At 44.5% G+C, this 13953-nt stretch overlaps 1 protein-coding gene across 1 annotated transcript; it reads left to right on the forward strand.

The window, feature by feature from the left end:
* Positions 1–302: 302 nt before the first annotated feature.
* LOC148041019 (dihydrolipoyl dehydrogenase, mitochondrial-like) lies at positions 303–10969 on the forward strand. Its single transcript, XM_087675578.1, has 3 exons — positions 303–553; positions 677–991; positions 9349–10969. Exons 2-3 carry the CDS (start codon positions 722–724, stop codon positions 10597–10599), a joined length of 1521 nt encoding a protein of 506 aa, XP_087531704.1. The 5' UTR covers positions 303–553; positions 677–721; the 3' UTR covers positions 10600–10969.
* The last annotated feature ends 2984 nt before the right edge of the window (positions 10970–13953 follow it).

The following is a 13953-nucleotide window of genomic DNA, read 5'->3' on the forward strand; positions in this document are numbered from 1 at the left end:
GAGAGGGGGGGGGGGGGGGAGGTGGGAAGCCTGAGAGAGAGAGAGAGAGAGAGAGAGGGGTGGATGTGGGAAGCCTTTTAACGGTTTCTCACTATAGTGGGAAGCCTTTTAATCACTGTATGTGGCAATCGGGCTCCGAGAGATCCACTGCACTGAAAAAATTTTCCCCTCAAGAATTCCTCAAGAAAATCGTACACTGACCACACAGTGATGTCAAGTTTAGAGGTGGCCTTGAGAAATGCGAAAATAAGAGAGAGTATAGATATAGATGAACTAACTCTCCTTTAAAAAAAAAAAAAAATTGCCATATCATGAGTGGACGGACCCCGTGCTTAAAATGAGCCGCAATCGACACACTTCTCCCTCTCATTTGTTCTCGTGTGGGCTTTCATCTTCAACCTTCTCCAGAGCCTTTCCATGCATGATGCAGGCTCTGCGTTGTTAGCGTTGTCTGCGGAGTCGTCAGAGCAGCTTTGCCCCACCTGGAGAACCATGGTTGTCACAGGGTGAAGCAGACTCTCAGAAACAGGGCATTGAAGCTTCTCAGAAACAGGTTTGCCCTTACCCCGCCCCCCTTTTTTCTCGATCATTATCATTATTAGATATTAGATTATTAGAGTGTTATTGTTTGGTCTTTGTGAATCTAATTTTTCCTTTTTTTTTGCGGGACGATAAGATGGTCTTTTGTTGAGAAGAGAAGAGACCATTCTGGCGAGGAGCTATGGCGATGTCCTGTCGCTCGAAACCCTACCTGCTGTTGCAGCACGCCCTCAGGTGCCACTGCTTGTCTCCGCAGTTTGCAATCAGCGCAGTGCGTGCTTATGCTGCCTCTGCATCTGCTGAGGAGCAGGACATTGTCGTGATTGGTGGTGGACCTGGTGGCTATGTCGCTGCCATCAAAGCAGCGCAACTTGGCTTTAAGACCACCTGTGTTGAGAAGCGCGGTGCCCTCGGCGGAACTTGCCTCAATGTCGGATGCATTCCTTCCAAGGTTCGACCATAATTCCTCATTCAACCGGCAGTAATTATTCACAAATGCATTAGTTTTAAACGATCTGTACGGATTGTGGCTGTTGGTGCATTTTTCTAATTTCTGGTTAAGGAATAGGTTTCAAGACCAACATAAGTTCAGACAAATTCCTACAACATTATGAGCTTCTCCTTGCGAGGCACTGCATCCCTGGCTAGGTGCGTTTGGAGGGGGGGGGGGGGCTGCTGGCCTGGGGTGGGGTTCAGCAGCCGCCTACTCCTGACTGCACCTAGCTAGGGATGCAGTGCCTCCCTCATAGAAGCTCATGATGTTGAACACTACAGGGAAAACCATGGGAAAAGTGTTAGCAGTCACCTCCTGGATGGCAACATTATAAGTACCTGGGGATGGGCAGTTCTGGGCAGTGTGGGCAGGAACCTCAGGGCAGGTGGACATGTTTTCAGGCAGTGGGCAGTGTCAGCCCAGTTGGACCGTGGAGTTGGCCTGCTGTGTGACAGGTCCAGCACAATTTACTGGCCACCTGCTGCATTTTTTTCTCCTCCTCCTCTGCCTATTTATAGGCACCCTACTGTTGGCCACAGTTCACTCCAGTCTTGTGTGTTTGTACTTGGAGAGTCTGAGGTCTCTATTGTTTGGATACATCCATAGATTGTTATACACTTTCTGTGCTGATTGATTCTGGTTCAGCATTCATCTTCTCAGTGTTCTCCTTACATCCTTCTATCTCTTCTCTCCTTGTTCAGCTCTTCATGATCAGTCAGTGTATCTGCTTCATAGTATGGGGGAGTTTTGGAAATGTTAGAAACGGAAATGGAAAAAAATGGAGTTTCAGAGTTCCAACCAGTTTTGGGAACAGGCGGAGGAGTTTCAGATTTTAGCATCAAATTCATATGTAGGTACTTTAATATATCAATGCACATAACACCACTTACTCAAATTTTATATAAAACTTCAAGCCTTCATGTCACGTGAACTTGTCTTGTCTTGTCTCCATTTCTTATATTAAAAGAACTGCGATAAGTTGAGGGTTTCAACCTTTCATGTCACTATTTAGTAGCTAACTACAGGTTGTTGGCAAGAGTTGAAGTTAGTACTGCCTTCTTACTTATGCAAACCCTTGTGTGACTACTTTCAACCTCTCACTATAAATGGCTTTAATGAAGAGAAATAGGCATGCAAACACATGCAATAAAAGTGTTTTTTGAAGGCTGAATTGAAAGATGAGAACTAAAACACATTATGGCTAGAGTGGGTGGAGATGCATGCGAATGTAGACTTAATCTGTTGTTTATGTATGCATGAACAATTGTCAAAGCTTAAAGAAGGTTGCATTTTGAGCTGTTTAGAGGACATTTGACTTTTCATTGCCTCGATAGCAAAGATTTCTCACTATACGGTCAAAGGAAGTCCTAGTCTATACGTTTTGGAGCGAGAGTGGAGTTACCCAGCATGTACAAAGTCATTCATAGGATGCCTTTTGAGGCAGACATGGAATTTGAGGCCATCATGGATTGCAAGGTCTTTGTTCTACCAACTCTTCCCATGGATCGTAACCTTGATAAAGAGAAATAATCATTTGGTGAGTGATGATGAAGGCCATCTTGGAGTTGTATACTCTAGCAGAGCTTGTGACCGAAGCCATTGATTGGTCGATTGTCAAGCAGACTTCAACCTTTTCTCAAGCCAAGAAATCGTAGTTGGAGAGAGCCCAAGCACATTCAGACAAGTTGAATGCTCACATTCGCTTGTTCATATTGCTCTCATATACACTGTCATCGTTAGTCACATCAATCATACGATCTCATTGATTGAAGCCGCTAACTATTTGATAGTCAAGGGGACTTCAACTAATCTCCCTCTACGAGAGAGAGGGAATCTAAAAACTCATGGATCACGAACTTCGGATCATCGTATGATGAAGGATTGTTGCCAGTTGTGCCGAAGAAGGTATCTGGGGTGTTGAACTCTCAGAGATGGCCTCTCGAACTTGAGTAGTCGAGGGTAAGAAAATGTGGGACTTGTGTTGAGCAAAGGGTGGGCAAGTGTTCGTGTCTCTCAATGGAGTGGACTGTGGAGCCAAAGTAATTGAAGGTGTTGAATAGCCATTGTTGCCTAAAGGAGTGGATTGCCGACAGGACGGTAGCCAATAATAACTGCCTCCCCCTGGAGTAGAGTGTAGAACCGTGGGTTGTCGAGGTGACATTCTTGAAACCTGAAGAAAATAGAAGCAACCTCCGTAGCACAGTGGCATTCGCAAGGATGTTGTGGTGTTTGATGATCCTCCTTTTGCTCGATAGGGCTTAGTGCGCATTAACTGCGTCTTATTGCCTTGAGCATAAGAATTTGAAAGTTGGTGTTGAATAAACTCCATGGCCTAGAAGGGAGAGGTGGCATGATGAGTGCATGGGGGTAGATGCATATACTCAGACAGTGTAGGAAGCAAAGGTCCATGTTGGTAAGCATCAGTGGGAGGTCTCGTGATGCTAGAAGAGGAGCACCTAGTGGTCCGTTCATTTGCCTATGGAGAAGTCATAGCATCGGAGTGTCAATGTGTAAAAGGGAGGGTGGGAGGGGAAGGAAGAGAAGGGAATCTTTGGCTCTTGGTGATGTAGGGGAGATGAAGAGGGAAATCAATAGATGATGCTGAAGCCGAAACTTGTCTTTGCCTTCTCTGACGCAGAGGATCTTCGTGGCTCACTGAGCGCCTTTGGCTTTGATACCATATAAAAAAAAAGGCTAAGACACTAGAGAGACAATAGGGTTTGTGGGGAGAAACATAGTGCGTATGGTAAATATTGAGAGAGTAGAGAAACTCAGAAACACAAGAAGAACAAAATGATGATGCACCGGATCATGCTATGAGAAGAAAAGTTGATATAGCGAAGCCGAAGCTTAGAAGATGACTGCACCAGTGCACTGTCCTATTTGAATCATAGGTGGGAGTAGTTGTGGGGAATTTGTTAGCAGTCATGTTTGTCATGTCTTGTCATCTCCTGCCTGTGAGCCTCAGTCTGAGTCAGACGAGGACTTTAGGAGCTCTAACTTGTCTATCACTTGTTTTGACGGAGGAGGTAGCTCATTCTAGAGCACTCAGATGTGCATTTCCCGGGGCAGTTTCTGCATTCTTCAGCTTGCCTCACCTGTCGGACATTGTCCACCCTTTCCGGGATTTTTCTGGGCATTCCTGGCATTTTTACCAGCATTAAATGCTGGTCAGATCAGCATTAAATGCTGGTCGGACATATTTATGGCCTCAAATTTCAGGTCGGCCAGTTTGTGGGTTTTTTGGCTATTTATAGCCATTTCCCACTTGCCAGTCAGTTGTATTATCAACTTCCCTCCTTCTTTGGCAGGTGCACACTCCGACTCCGTCATCTTCCTCCGTCTTCGGTGCTGCCATCATCATCAGCCTGTTCTGGTGCCCTCACTGACGCTCCGGGCTGCGTGCAGGGACTGATCAGTCCATTTCAGTGTATTCAGCATTCATTTCAGTCAGTGCAGATTCTCTTCCTTATTTTCTGCTTTCTCTCTCTCTCTCTCTCCCTCCGTGTTCGTATTTCCTCTTCCGTTGCGCACTCTCACATGGTATCATCGCCAAACTGAGAGCACGGAGGTCTTCATCGACTGGAGAGACACCACACCTATCATCTATTGCTGCCCCCCTTCTCTCCAACAGCCAGGCGGCCCCTCCAGGTGGTCTGTATATTTGCGTTTGCTGCATCAGCCCCTTCCAGAGGCTGCCACATCATCAACCAGCCCTGTCTCCTTGCGTTTTCAGCTGGGCGACCTTCTCTTCAGCTAGGCGACTCCACTATAGGCTGCGTTTTGTATCCAAGGTGGTCGTATTCCCTCCTGGCGGCTCATCTCCAGCTGGCGCTTCTTTTCTTGGCTGCGTTTTGGTGCCTGGCAACTTTCCCTCCGGATTTTGTGCTCTACACAGCTGCGTTTTCACCTCCTGGTGATAGGCAACCTGATTTCCTGGAGTTTGGTGGTTCTTCTGGTGGTTGGTGACCCTTCTGGTGGTCATTCTTCGGCATCGGCACAGTTTTCTTTGGTGTTTGGTATTTTGCAGATTGGAAGATGTCTTCTCATCAGTTTACAGGCTTTGATGACTCAGATGATGAGCTTTTGTCTCGACATTCATCTGAACGGAGGCATGATTTCTATCACGAGGACCGTCGTCCGGAGTCTATTCCTCGTTCTCGTCCCCCTTCTATTCATGTATCTCGGCGATCCCCTTCCAGTGGGCCGAAGATGCAGCCTTTGGTACCCCCTGTACAGGTACCTGTACTTTCTCAGCTGCCCAAAGAGGACCGGTTGGATGGCTCCAACTTTTCTCTATGGTCCTGCAAGGTGGAATGTATCTTGGACTCCTTCGATCTTTGGGAGCTTGTTTCTGTTCCTATTCCCCGGCCTAAGGTGGATCCCGCAGATGGGACATCTATGGATCGTGCAGCCTTATGGGATAGGCTTAATTCTAGAGCCCGATCTTTCCTCTTTCTGAGTTTGCAGGATTCTGTCCTTGTTCATGTTCACAGGTTGAAGATTGCAGCGGATGTGTGGAGAAAGCTCGCGTCTCTCTATCAACAGAAGACGTTTGCCCACCGGATATCTCTTGAAAAGAAGTTGCGGATGCTCGCTATTGATGATAATCCTTCCATGAAGGACCACATCAACAGATTACAGAATATGAGGGATGAGCTTGCATCCCTCGGTCGGACGATATCTTCTGAAGACATGGCTATGATTCTTTTGACTCGGCTGCCATCGCCTCGGTTTGATGTCTTCTACACTAGCCTTCTTACATCGAGGACCCGTGAGAAGCTTCTATGGGAGGAGCTATCCCCGCTTGTCTTGGAGCATGACGAGCGACTCAGAGAGGTCAGTGCTAGTGGATCCGACTCCACTAGAGCCTTTGTTGCAGGTTCGGGGACCATGTGAGAGTGCGCAACGGAAGAGGAAATACGAACACGGAGGGAGAGAGAGAAAGCAGGGAATGAAGGAAGAAAATCTAGAGCACTCAGATGTGCATTTCTCGGGGCAGTTTCTGCATTCTTCAGCTTGCCTCACCTGCCGGACATTGTCCACCCTTTCCGGGATTTTTTTGGGCATTCCTGGCATTTTTACCAGCATTAAATGCTGGTCAGATCAGCATTAAATGCTGGTCGGACATATTTATGGCCTCAAATTTCAGGTCGGCCAGTTTGTGGGTTTTTTGGCTATTTATAGCCATTTCCCACTTGCCAGTCAGTTGTATTATCAACTTCCCTCCTTCTTTGGCAGGTGCACACTCCGACTCCGTCATCTTCCTCCGTCTTCGGTGCTGCCATCATCATCAGCCTGTTCTGGTGCCCTCACTGATGCTCCGGGCTGCGTGCAGGGACTGATCAGTCCATTTCAGTGTATTCAGCATTCATTTCAGTCAGTGCAGATTCTCTTCCTTATTTTCTGCTTTCTCTCTCTCTCTCTCCCTCCGTGTTCGTATTTCCTCTTCCGTTGCGCACTCTCACAGAATTTGCACAATGAAGGGAGTGAAATGTAGTCCTTTGAGCAGCGGGCTATTTAAGTAATCATTGGAAGGTGAAGGACAATTGTCAAGGGAGTGAATTGTAGTCCTTTGATGCCATCAGAGATGAGGAAGATGATCACTAGTTGTCAAGGGAGCGAATCGTAGTGCTCAAATACCGGGGAGATGGCCTGGGCAGCAAAATGCAGATCCTAGAGTGTGTCGGAGACTAGAGGTATCAAATGTAGGGAGAGTAGCTTAGATATTGACAGTAGTCCTTTGAGCAGTGGGCTATTGAAGTAATCATTGGAAGGTGAAGGACAACTGTTGAGGGAGTGAACCGTAGTCCTTTGATGTCATCAGAGATGAGGAAGATGGTCACTAATTGTCAAGGGAGTGAACCACAGTCTTCAAATGCCGGGGAGATAGCCTGGGCAGCAAAACGCAGATTCTAGAGTGTGTCGGAGGCGCAAGGAGAGTAGCCTAGATGTTGACACCAGATAGAATATGATGATGCAAGATATAGAGGATCTCTTAGGCCGCAGAATGCAAATACTTGGGTGACGATGAGCTGACTCCAGGGAAGAAAGGTGAAGCCTAATGATGAGGATGCTGTCGCTAGGTGGAAAATGCTGACGCCAAGTGGAGAAGTCCCAAACGACGTTTGATGGTTGCTAGGAGGTAAGGATGTTGCCAGTTGTGTAGGATTGATACAAAGATGTGGGGAAGCTCCAAAACGCAAAACTTGATGATGGAACAGGGTGCTTGAAGCAAAGAGTGAAGGTGGAGTAGATAGCCATGAACCACAAACCACAATGTCCACTGAAAGAGGTGTGAGGACAGTGGAAGGGTTGGAGAGAGAAGGGAAGAATGTTGGATGATGAAGGAAGAAGGTGAATAATGACTAAAGTGGGGTGAAGAATGAATGAAGTGATGGCCTATTTATAGGCATAAGCTGTCTAGGGTGGTGCACCATTGAGTGGGTGCCCATTGAAAAAGTGACCAAAATGTGGACACCAGCCCTTTTGGGACTGTTAGTGCGAAACCCTAAATGAAGTGTGGAAACTGGAAGAAGTGATTTCTCAACAAGGGCTCATATCATTAGACCTTAGTGACCATAGATGGAGATCTAAAATGCTAGGCACATGATGTCCTCAGAGGAAATGGCAGTGACTCTTGTCATACTTGCCCCCTTGATGTGGTGGTTTCTATTCTACTTTGATCACCTTGGGGCAGATTGAGACCCTCGAGTGGGAAGAGCTAGTTCTCATGTGTCACAACACAACAAAAATTGAACTTGTATCCTTTAATGATTTGTTAAATTTGTTTTTTTTGTAATTTAGAGATATCTAGAAATGTGCATTAGAGCTGGCCGTTGATGAATGGTCACAAAAAATGGTAGACCCACATAGTGGGCTAGAAGAAAGATAGTTCACACTTTGACCTATATGACCCGATTGGGTGCGTGTGACCTAAACTCAAGCATATTAGGGTTAAACTTGCACATAGAAAGGATTGCCTTGAAGTGTGAGCTAGATTCGCTAGAATAGAAAGCTAGAAAATCAGGAAGATGGCCACGTTGCATAAGCCAACTTGCATGGTATGCAAGCCAGATGCCTTCGTATCATAGCTCACACCTTCTGTGTTACACCATGTCATTGTTAGTAATCATGTGTGTCTTGCATATTTACTCTTGCTTGTGAGCCTCAGTATGAGTTAGATGAGGACATTAGGAGCTCTTTATGTGTTTTGATGGAGGAGGCAATTGTGTTTAGAGCATCCATTTCTTTTTCAGTCGGTTTTAGGTGTATTCACACTAGCTGATGGTGTTTTCTAGCCTTGTCATTTCTTTTTAAGTGGGGCTGGAGTGCCTGTTTACACCAATTAGAGGGCTATCAAAAATTTTTGAGCTGCCCACATTATTTTATTCATGTTTATGCAGTGAGTGAGCTTCTTGGGTACTTATAACAGTAGGCGACCAGATTTTAGGGTGTGGCTATTTATGACGCACTCCTTAGTTGGCTACACAGTATCCACACAGCTAGCACTGTCCTGAGCTTTAGTATCATAATGTTCTGTTATTTTGTTTGCTTCATTTAGATGCCTTACATTGTGGTCTTCTGCCTTCAAAGAGTGGTAACATTGGCTTAGGGGCAATAAGAAGATAGCCTGGTCGAGTGATATTGCGAAGTAAGGGAGCTATTGTAGAGCACTGAATTCCCAACATCACAAAGTGACTCTGCAACTAAGAAAGTAGTTTGTATTGTTCTAGAGCAAGTAGTTTTTGGCATATGAAATGAGGCATGTGCGCAGCAGGTTATAACATTTTGCCTTCAAAAAGTGGTAATAATTGGATTGCCCTACTTACATTTTTAAATCTTTTTTACTGTACGAGAGCAACAGTTGCATTCAATCACAACTTAACTAGCTATCTAAAAATATCTAAGAGAGAAATAGAGGCAATAGATGTGGACAGACCGATAGGGCTGGAATGGAATATTTCCATTCCAGACGCAGTTGCCTTAGGTTGTCTGCACCCTAGAGTTTAAACTGGTTTCACTGGCTTCTTATCCTAATAAATGTCTATGGCAACAACATAAACTTCTCTAATGATAGCAAAATTCTGCTGAACTTGATGCAGAGTTGCTAGCCCCTAGGTTAGCATCTATCGCCTAAAATCTCATCTTATGAATGGAGCTGTCATCTCTCTTTCTGGAAGAACTGTTTTCAACATGTTAGATGAGGGAACCTGGTGGTCAATAAATAATTAGTTGAATCAAGTCAATCGTACATTTCTCAAAAGGATTGTAAATTTTTATGTTCTTATATATTTTTAAGATGGGTTCTGCAGGCACTTCTGCATTCATCACATATGTTTTATGAAGCCAAACATGCCTTCGCAAACCATGGAGTAAGAGTTGGAAGTGTTGATATTGACATTCCGGCCATGATGGTACAGAAGGATAAGGCTGTTACAGGGCTGACAAAGGGAATTGAGGGTCTGTTCAAGAAGAATAAGGTCTCTTATGTCAAGGGTGCAGGGAAAATTGCTGCTCCTGGTGAGGTTTCAGTTGACCTTTTGGAAGGGGGTTCACAGACACTGAAGGCTAAAAATATCATTATTGCTACTGGCTCAGAGGTGAAGTCTCTACCTGGCATCTCTATTGATGAGAAAAAGATCGTCTCTTCTACTGGAGCCCTCTGCCTCCCGGAGGTCCCCAAGAAATTGGTAGTCATAGGAGCAGGGTACATTGGGTTAGAGATGGGCTCTGTATGGGGAAGGCTAGGTTCAGAGGTTACTGTTGTGGAATTCGCCGACACCATTGTTCCATCTCTAGATGCAGAGATCCGAAGTGCTTTTCAGAGGACTCTTGAGAAACAGAAGATGAAGTTTAAGCTGAAGACAAAAGTGGTAAATGTGGATGCTTCTGGTTCAGGTGTGAAGATGGTACTTGAGCCTGCTTCGGGTGGAGAGCAGAGCACTTTGGAAGCAGATGTTGTACTTGTTGCTGCGGGAAGGGTCCCATACACAAAGGGCCTTGGCCTGGAAGAGGTTGGTGTCAAAGTAGATAAATTTGGCAGATTAGAGGTTGACAAACACTTCCAGACGAGTGTCCCTGGAATATATGGTATAGGGGATGTTATCCCTGGTCCCATGCTTGCACACAAGGCAGAAGAAGACGGTATTGCTTGTGTGGAGCTTTTAGCTGGGAAAGCTGGACATGTCAACTATGACACAGTTCCAGGTGTGGTTTATACTCACCCTGAAGTTGCTTCTGTTGGGAAAACAGAAGAACAAGTGAAAGCATCAGGAGCTAAGTACATGGTTGGAAAATTCCCCTTCATGGCAAACAGTAGAGCCAGGACCATTGATGATGCTGAAGGTCTAGTGAAGATCATTGCTGAAAAAGAGACTGATAAAGTGCTTGGTGTGCATATAATGGGGCCCAATGCTGGTGAATTAATCCATGAGGCTGTTTTGGCATTGGAATATGGAGCTTCCAGCGAGGATATTGCTAGGACATGCCACGGTCATCCTACCCTCAGTGAAGCAGTAAAGGAAGCAGCTTTGGCAACTTTCTCCAAAGCCATTCACTTCTAGAGGTTCTTTCTTCAAGCCTGAAGCATTAAAACATGGTTAATTTTTTGGATGAAGAAAAAGAAAAAGGAAAATCCAACTCTTGAATAAAAGCTTTTGCATAACAGCCCAATGGTTCAAAGAGGCTTATTTGAAATCTGTCCTTGTAGCTATGAGCTCTCTTTTTCTCTCTCTGTACATGTGCTTTGTATTGATATCTTCAGACCCGCAACTTGTTTGTATAACAATACTGGTGTTGACCACTGAGTATTTGCACGCACTTCATATGTCTTTAGACTTGCAACTTGTTCATATAACAACACTGGTGTCAACCTCTTGAGTATGACTACTTTGAGTAGTGCTTCAATACAAATAATATTGGTACATAATGAAAGTGAAGGTCTCAATTACAAATAATTGTGCAAAGATCAATTGAAGTTTTGCATAGTTGGTTTTGTAGGCTTGGTGGTTGCTCTTCTATTTCTCATAAAGAAGAAGATACTTGGTCTTTGCTATTACTAATTAGAGGAACAACTTATTCTCAATTTGAAGGACCTAGTCTCTCTAAGTAACTGCAGGAGCTTCTTGATCGATGTTAACTTCTTTCTATTGTTAATTAGAAGAGAAAATTATTCTCTCAACTTGAAGGACCTAACCTCTCTGAGAAATTGTGGAAGCTTCTTGATCGACGTTAACTTCTAGGTTATTTCCAAGACCATTAATGTTCAAGAAAATTTGCAAGAACCTTCCAAATGCTACACCATGATGCAAAAGGAGATTTCTTTCTTCAAAGAATGAAGGGGCCCTTATGTTGTGTACGGCTCATAGTCAAGGAATGTGGTCCAAAACAAGATACATGTAATGGTGGTAACATGTACTTTTGAGGTGGATCCTCTACATGGGATTATCATGGTCAAATGGGTAAAACTTATAGAGATTGTTATCTACATATGGACATCACACATATACATATAGAGATTGTTATCTACATATATGATTAGAGGATGGGAGACATCACACATGTAAGGGAGTGTTTTTTTTTCGAACATGCTTTTTTGCATGGACTAGAGGGAGGATTTTTGGGCACATCAAGGAGGGGTTATATGGAATGATCATGCTTTAATAGCTCATCTCAAAGAGGACTGTCTCCTTTGACTTGAGACAAAAACCTCATCAATCAAAGTTTCCTACAAAGAGTTATGCCCCTTTTACTAATAGCAGGTCTTATGGACTACATCTAGATGGCTGGCTAGAAAGGCGAAAGCAAGGTCCAAGAGGAACTACAGAGGGAGATTAGAGACTTCTGGACTTCCATGAATGAGGACCCAAGCTTGACACAGGATTATCATGTTGACATACAGGAGGAAATGCCTAAAATGGACACGTACACCCTCCTCAATCACACCCTTTGTCAGCATGAGCTTCGTCATATGGAACGACATAATGACATGGTTGACAACCACCGCCAAATGATGTCCAAGTTTAATGAAGCGATCGAGCACATGGCTCTCTCAAACTCGAAGACTCAATAGACCTTGGAGCAACTCACTACCCTTGTCGCTCAATTAGCAACTGCTTCATCCCAAGAGAAGGCCAATGACTCTAGGCATGAGTCTGCATGTCCTCCACATTAGGAATCGTTGCATGGTCCACGGGGTATACTTGGTGCTAAGGGAATCTCTCCTTCCACCTACGAGATTGGTGAACCCTCTCATGCGCATGATGAGCCCCTGTTGAATTCCCCTGTCCACCATGTAGCCAACATCCATTTGAGGCCTTCTTCCACCCTTGGTCGAATTTTCCCCGCTCTCCCTAGGAGCCCCCATGCATCCATATAAATCAACCCCATCAAGGACAATATGGTACAAATGGCCAGTCTGGGAATCATGGAGAGCATGGTTATAATGGACAACATGGGTTTAATGCACCCCATGGGATGTATGGACAGCAAGGGCTTTATGGGCAGCATGGCCCAAATGAATTGCGTGACAAGATCATCCTCACAAAGTACAATGGGCAATCCCCCTCACCATCTAACTTAGAGGAATGGACGTCCAAGTTGGAATCCTACTTCAATATCTTCCCTCACACAGATGATCAAAAAATCCTTTTTGCTTCTCTCAACTTGGAAGGATTTGCCCATGCATGGTGGCGCTATATTAATCGAGAGAATCAACAGTTCATTGACTAGGAAGATTTTAAAATGCATATGGTCTAAGTTTTTGTGTCTCCTGTGGAAAAAGAGCGGTTGGCAAGACAATGGTACACTCTTGACCAATGTAACCTCACTGTACGTGAATACACAAATCAATTCATGAACTTGACCATGTATGTGGAGAGCATTAGCGATGATGCTAAATTGAAAAAGTATATCTATGGGTTGGAATTGAGCCTATCGGTAGATGTCATGGCCCAAAAACCTAGCACATTGTTTGATGCAATTGAAATAGCTGAGAGATATGCAAGAAAAAAGTACCGTAAGAATGAACATTTTCAGGAAGGTGTTGGACAACCCCGCATCTTCACGATCAACCCCATACGGAGGTGGTTTTCAAGGCACTTCTATGCTCAATAACAACCCCAAAGTACCCACTTACCCCGCCTTCCATGCTGAAAGAAAAATGGGCACTTTTGGGACAGCATTGGGCTCTAATGCTAAGAATAAGTATGCTAAAAATAAACAATCCACTACATCATCTTCCCATGGATCTAATAGCCAATGGTTCATTTTCCCAGATGTTGTGAAGGAACGAAAGGAAAAGGGCCTATGCTTTAAGTGTGGAGATAAGTACACTGCGGATCATGCTTCCAAATGCCTATACAAGATAGCCAATGTCAAAGTTCATAGCATGTATGTCATGGAAGATTGGCACAATGAGGAGGATGACCTGCCCATTGACCAGGCCGAGCCTACAAATGATGTTGATCATGAGCAGTTCTATGATCCAGAGGATGGGTTTCCCTTCGACCCAGGTGGTGATCCATCACTAATACTTGATTTGACATCCCATCCACCTACCACTTCCCTTTGCTTGATCTCTTTGGATACTTGGATGGGTTTCTGAAGCCCGAACACCCCCTTTGCATTCAAGGCAGTATCAATGGAAAGCATGTCTTTATCCTTGTGGATAGTGGTAGCACTCACAGTTTTGTCAATAAATTATCCATTGATCAGTTGAAATGCACCCCTATGGCACTACACATCCCTTGAAGGTCCAAGTAGCAAATGGAGAATAAGAAATCAGCACATATATATGTTTTGAAGTTCCCTTATGCTTGGTTGAAAATTATGTGGCGCTGGTTGATCTGATTGCCCTAGATATGGGACCCATGGATATTGTCTTGGGCTGTGATTGGCTGAAACAATTGGGGGAAATT

This window comes from Lygodium microphyllum, chromosome 1 (assembly GCF_053477565.2).
Source record: "Lygodium microphyllum isolate KBCC chromosome 1, Lygodium_microphyllum_v1.1.10, whole genome shotgun sequence".
Lineage (NCBI taxonomy): Eukaryota > Viridiplantae > Streptophyta > Polypodiopsida > Schizaeales > Lygodiaceae > Lygodium > Lygodium microphyllum.

Coding starts and splice junctions, on each gene's coding strand:
- LOC148041019 (XM_087675578.1), top strand. CDS start 722: ATGGCGATGTCCTGTCGCTCGAAACCCTACCTGCTGTTGCAGCACGCC. Junction 992..9,348: donor TCGGATGCATTCCTTCCAAG/GTTCGACCATAA, acceptor TGGGTTCTGCAG/GCACTTCTGCATTCATCACA.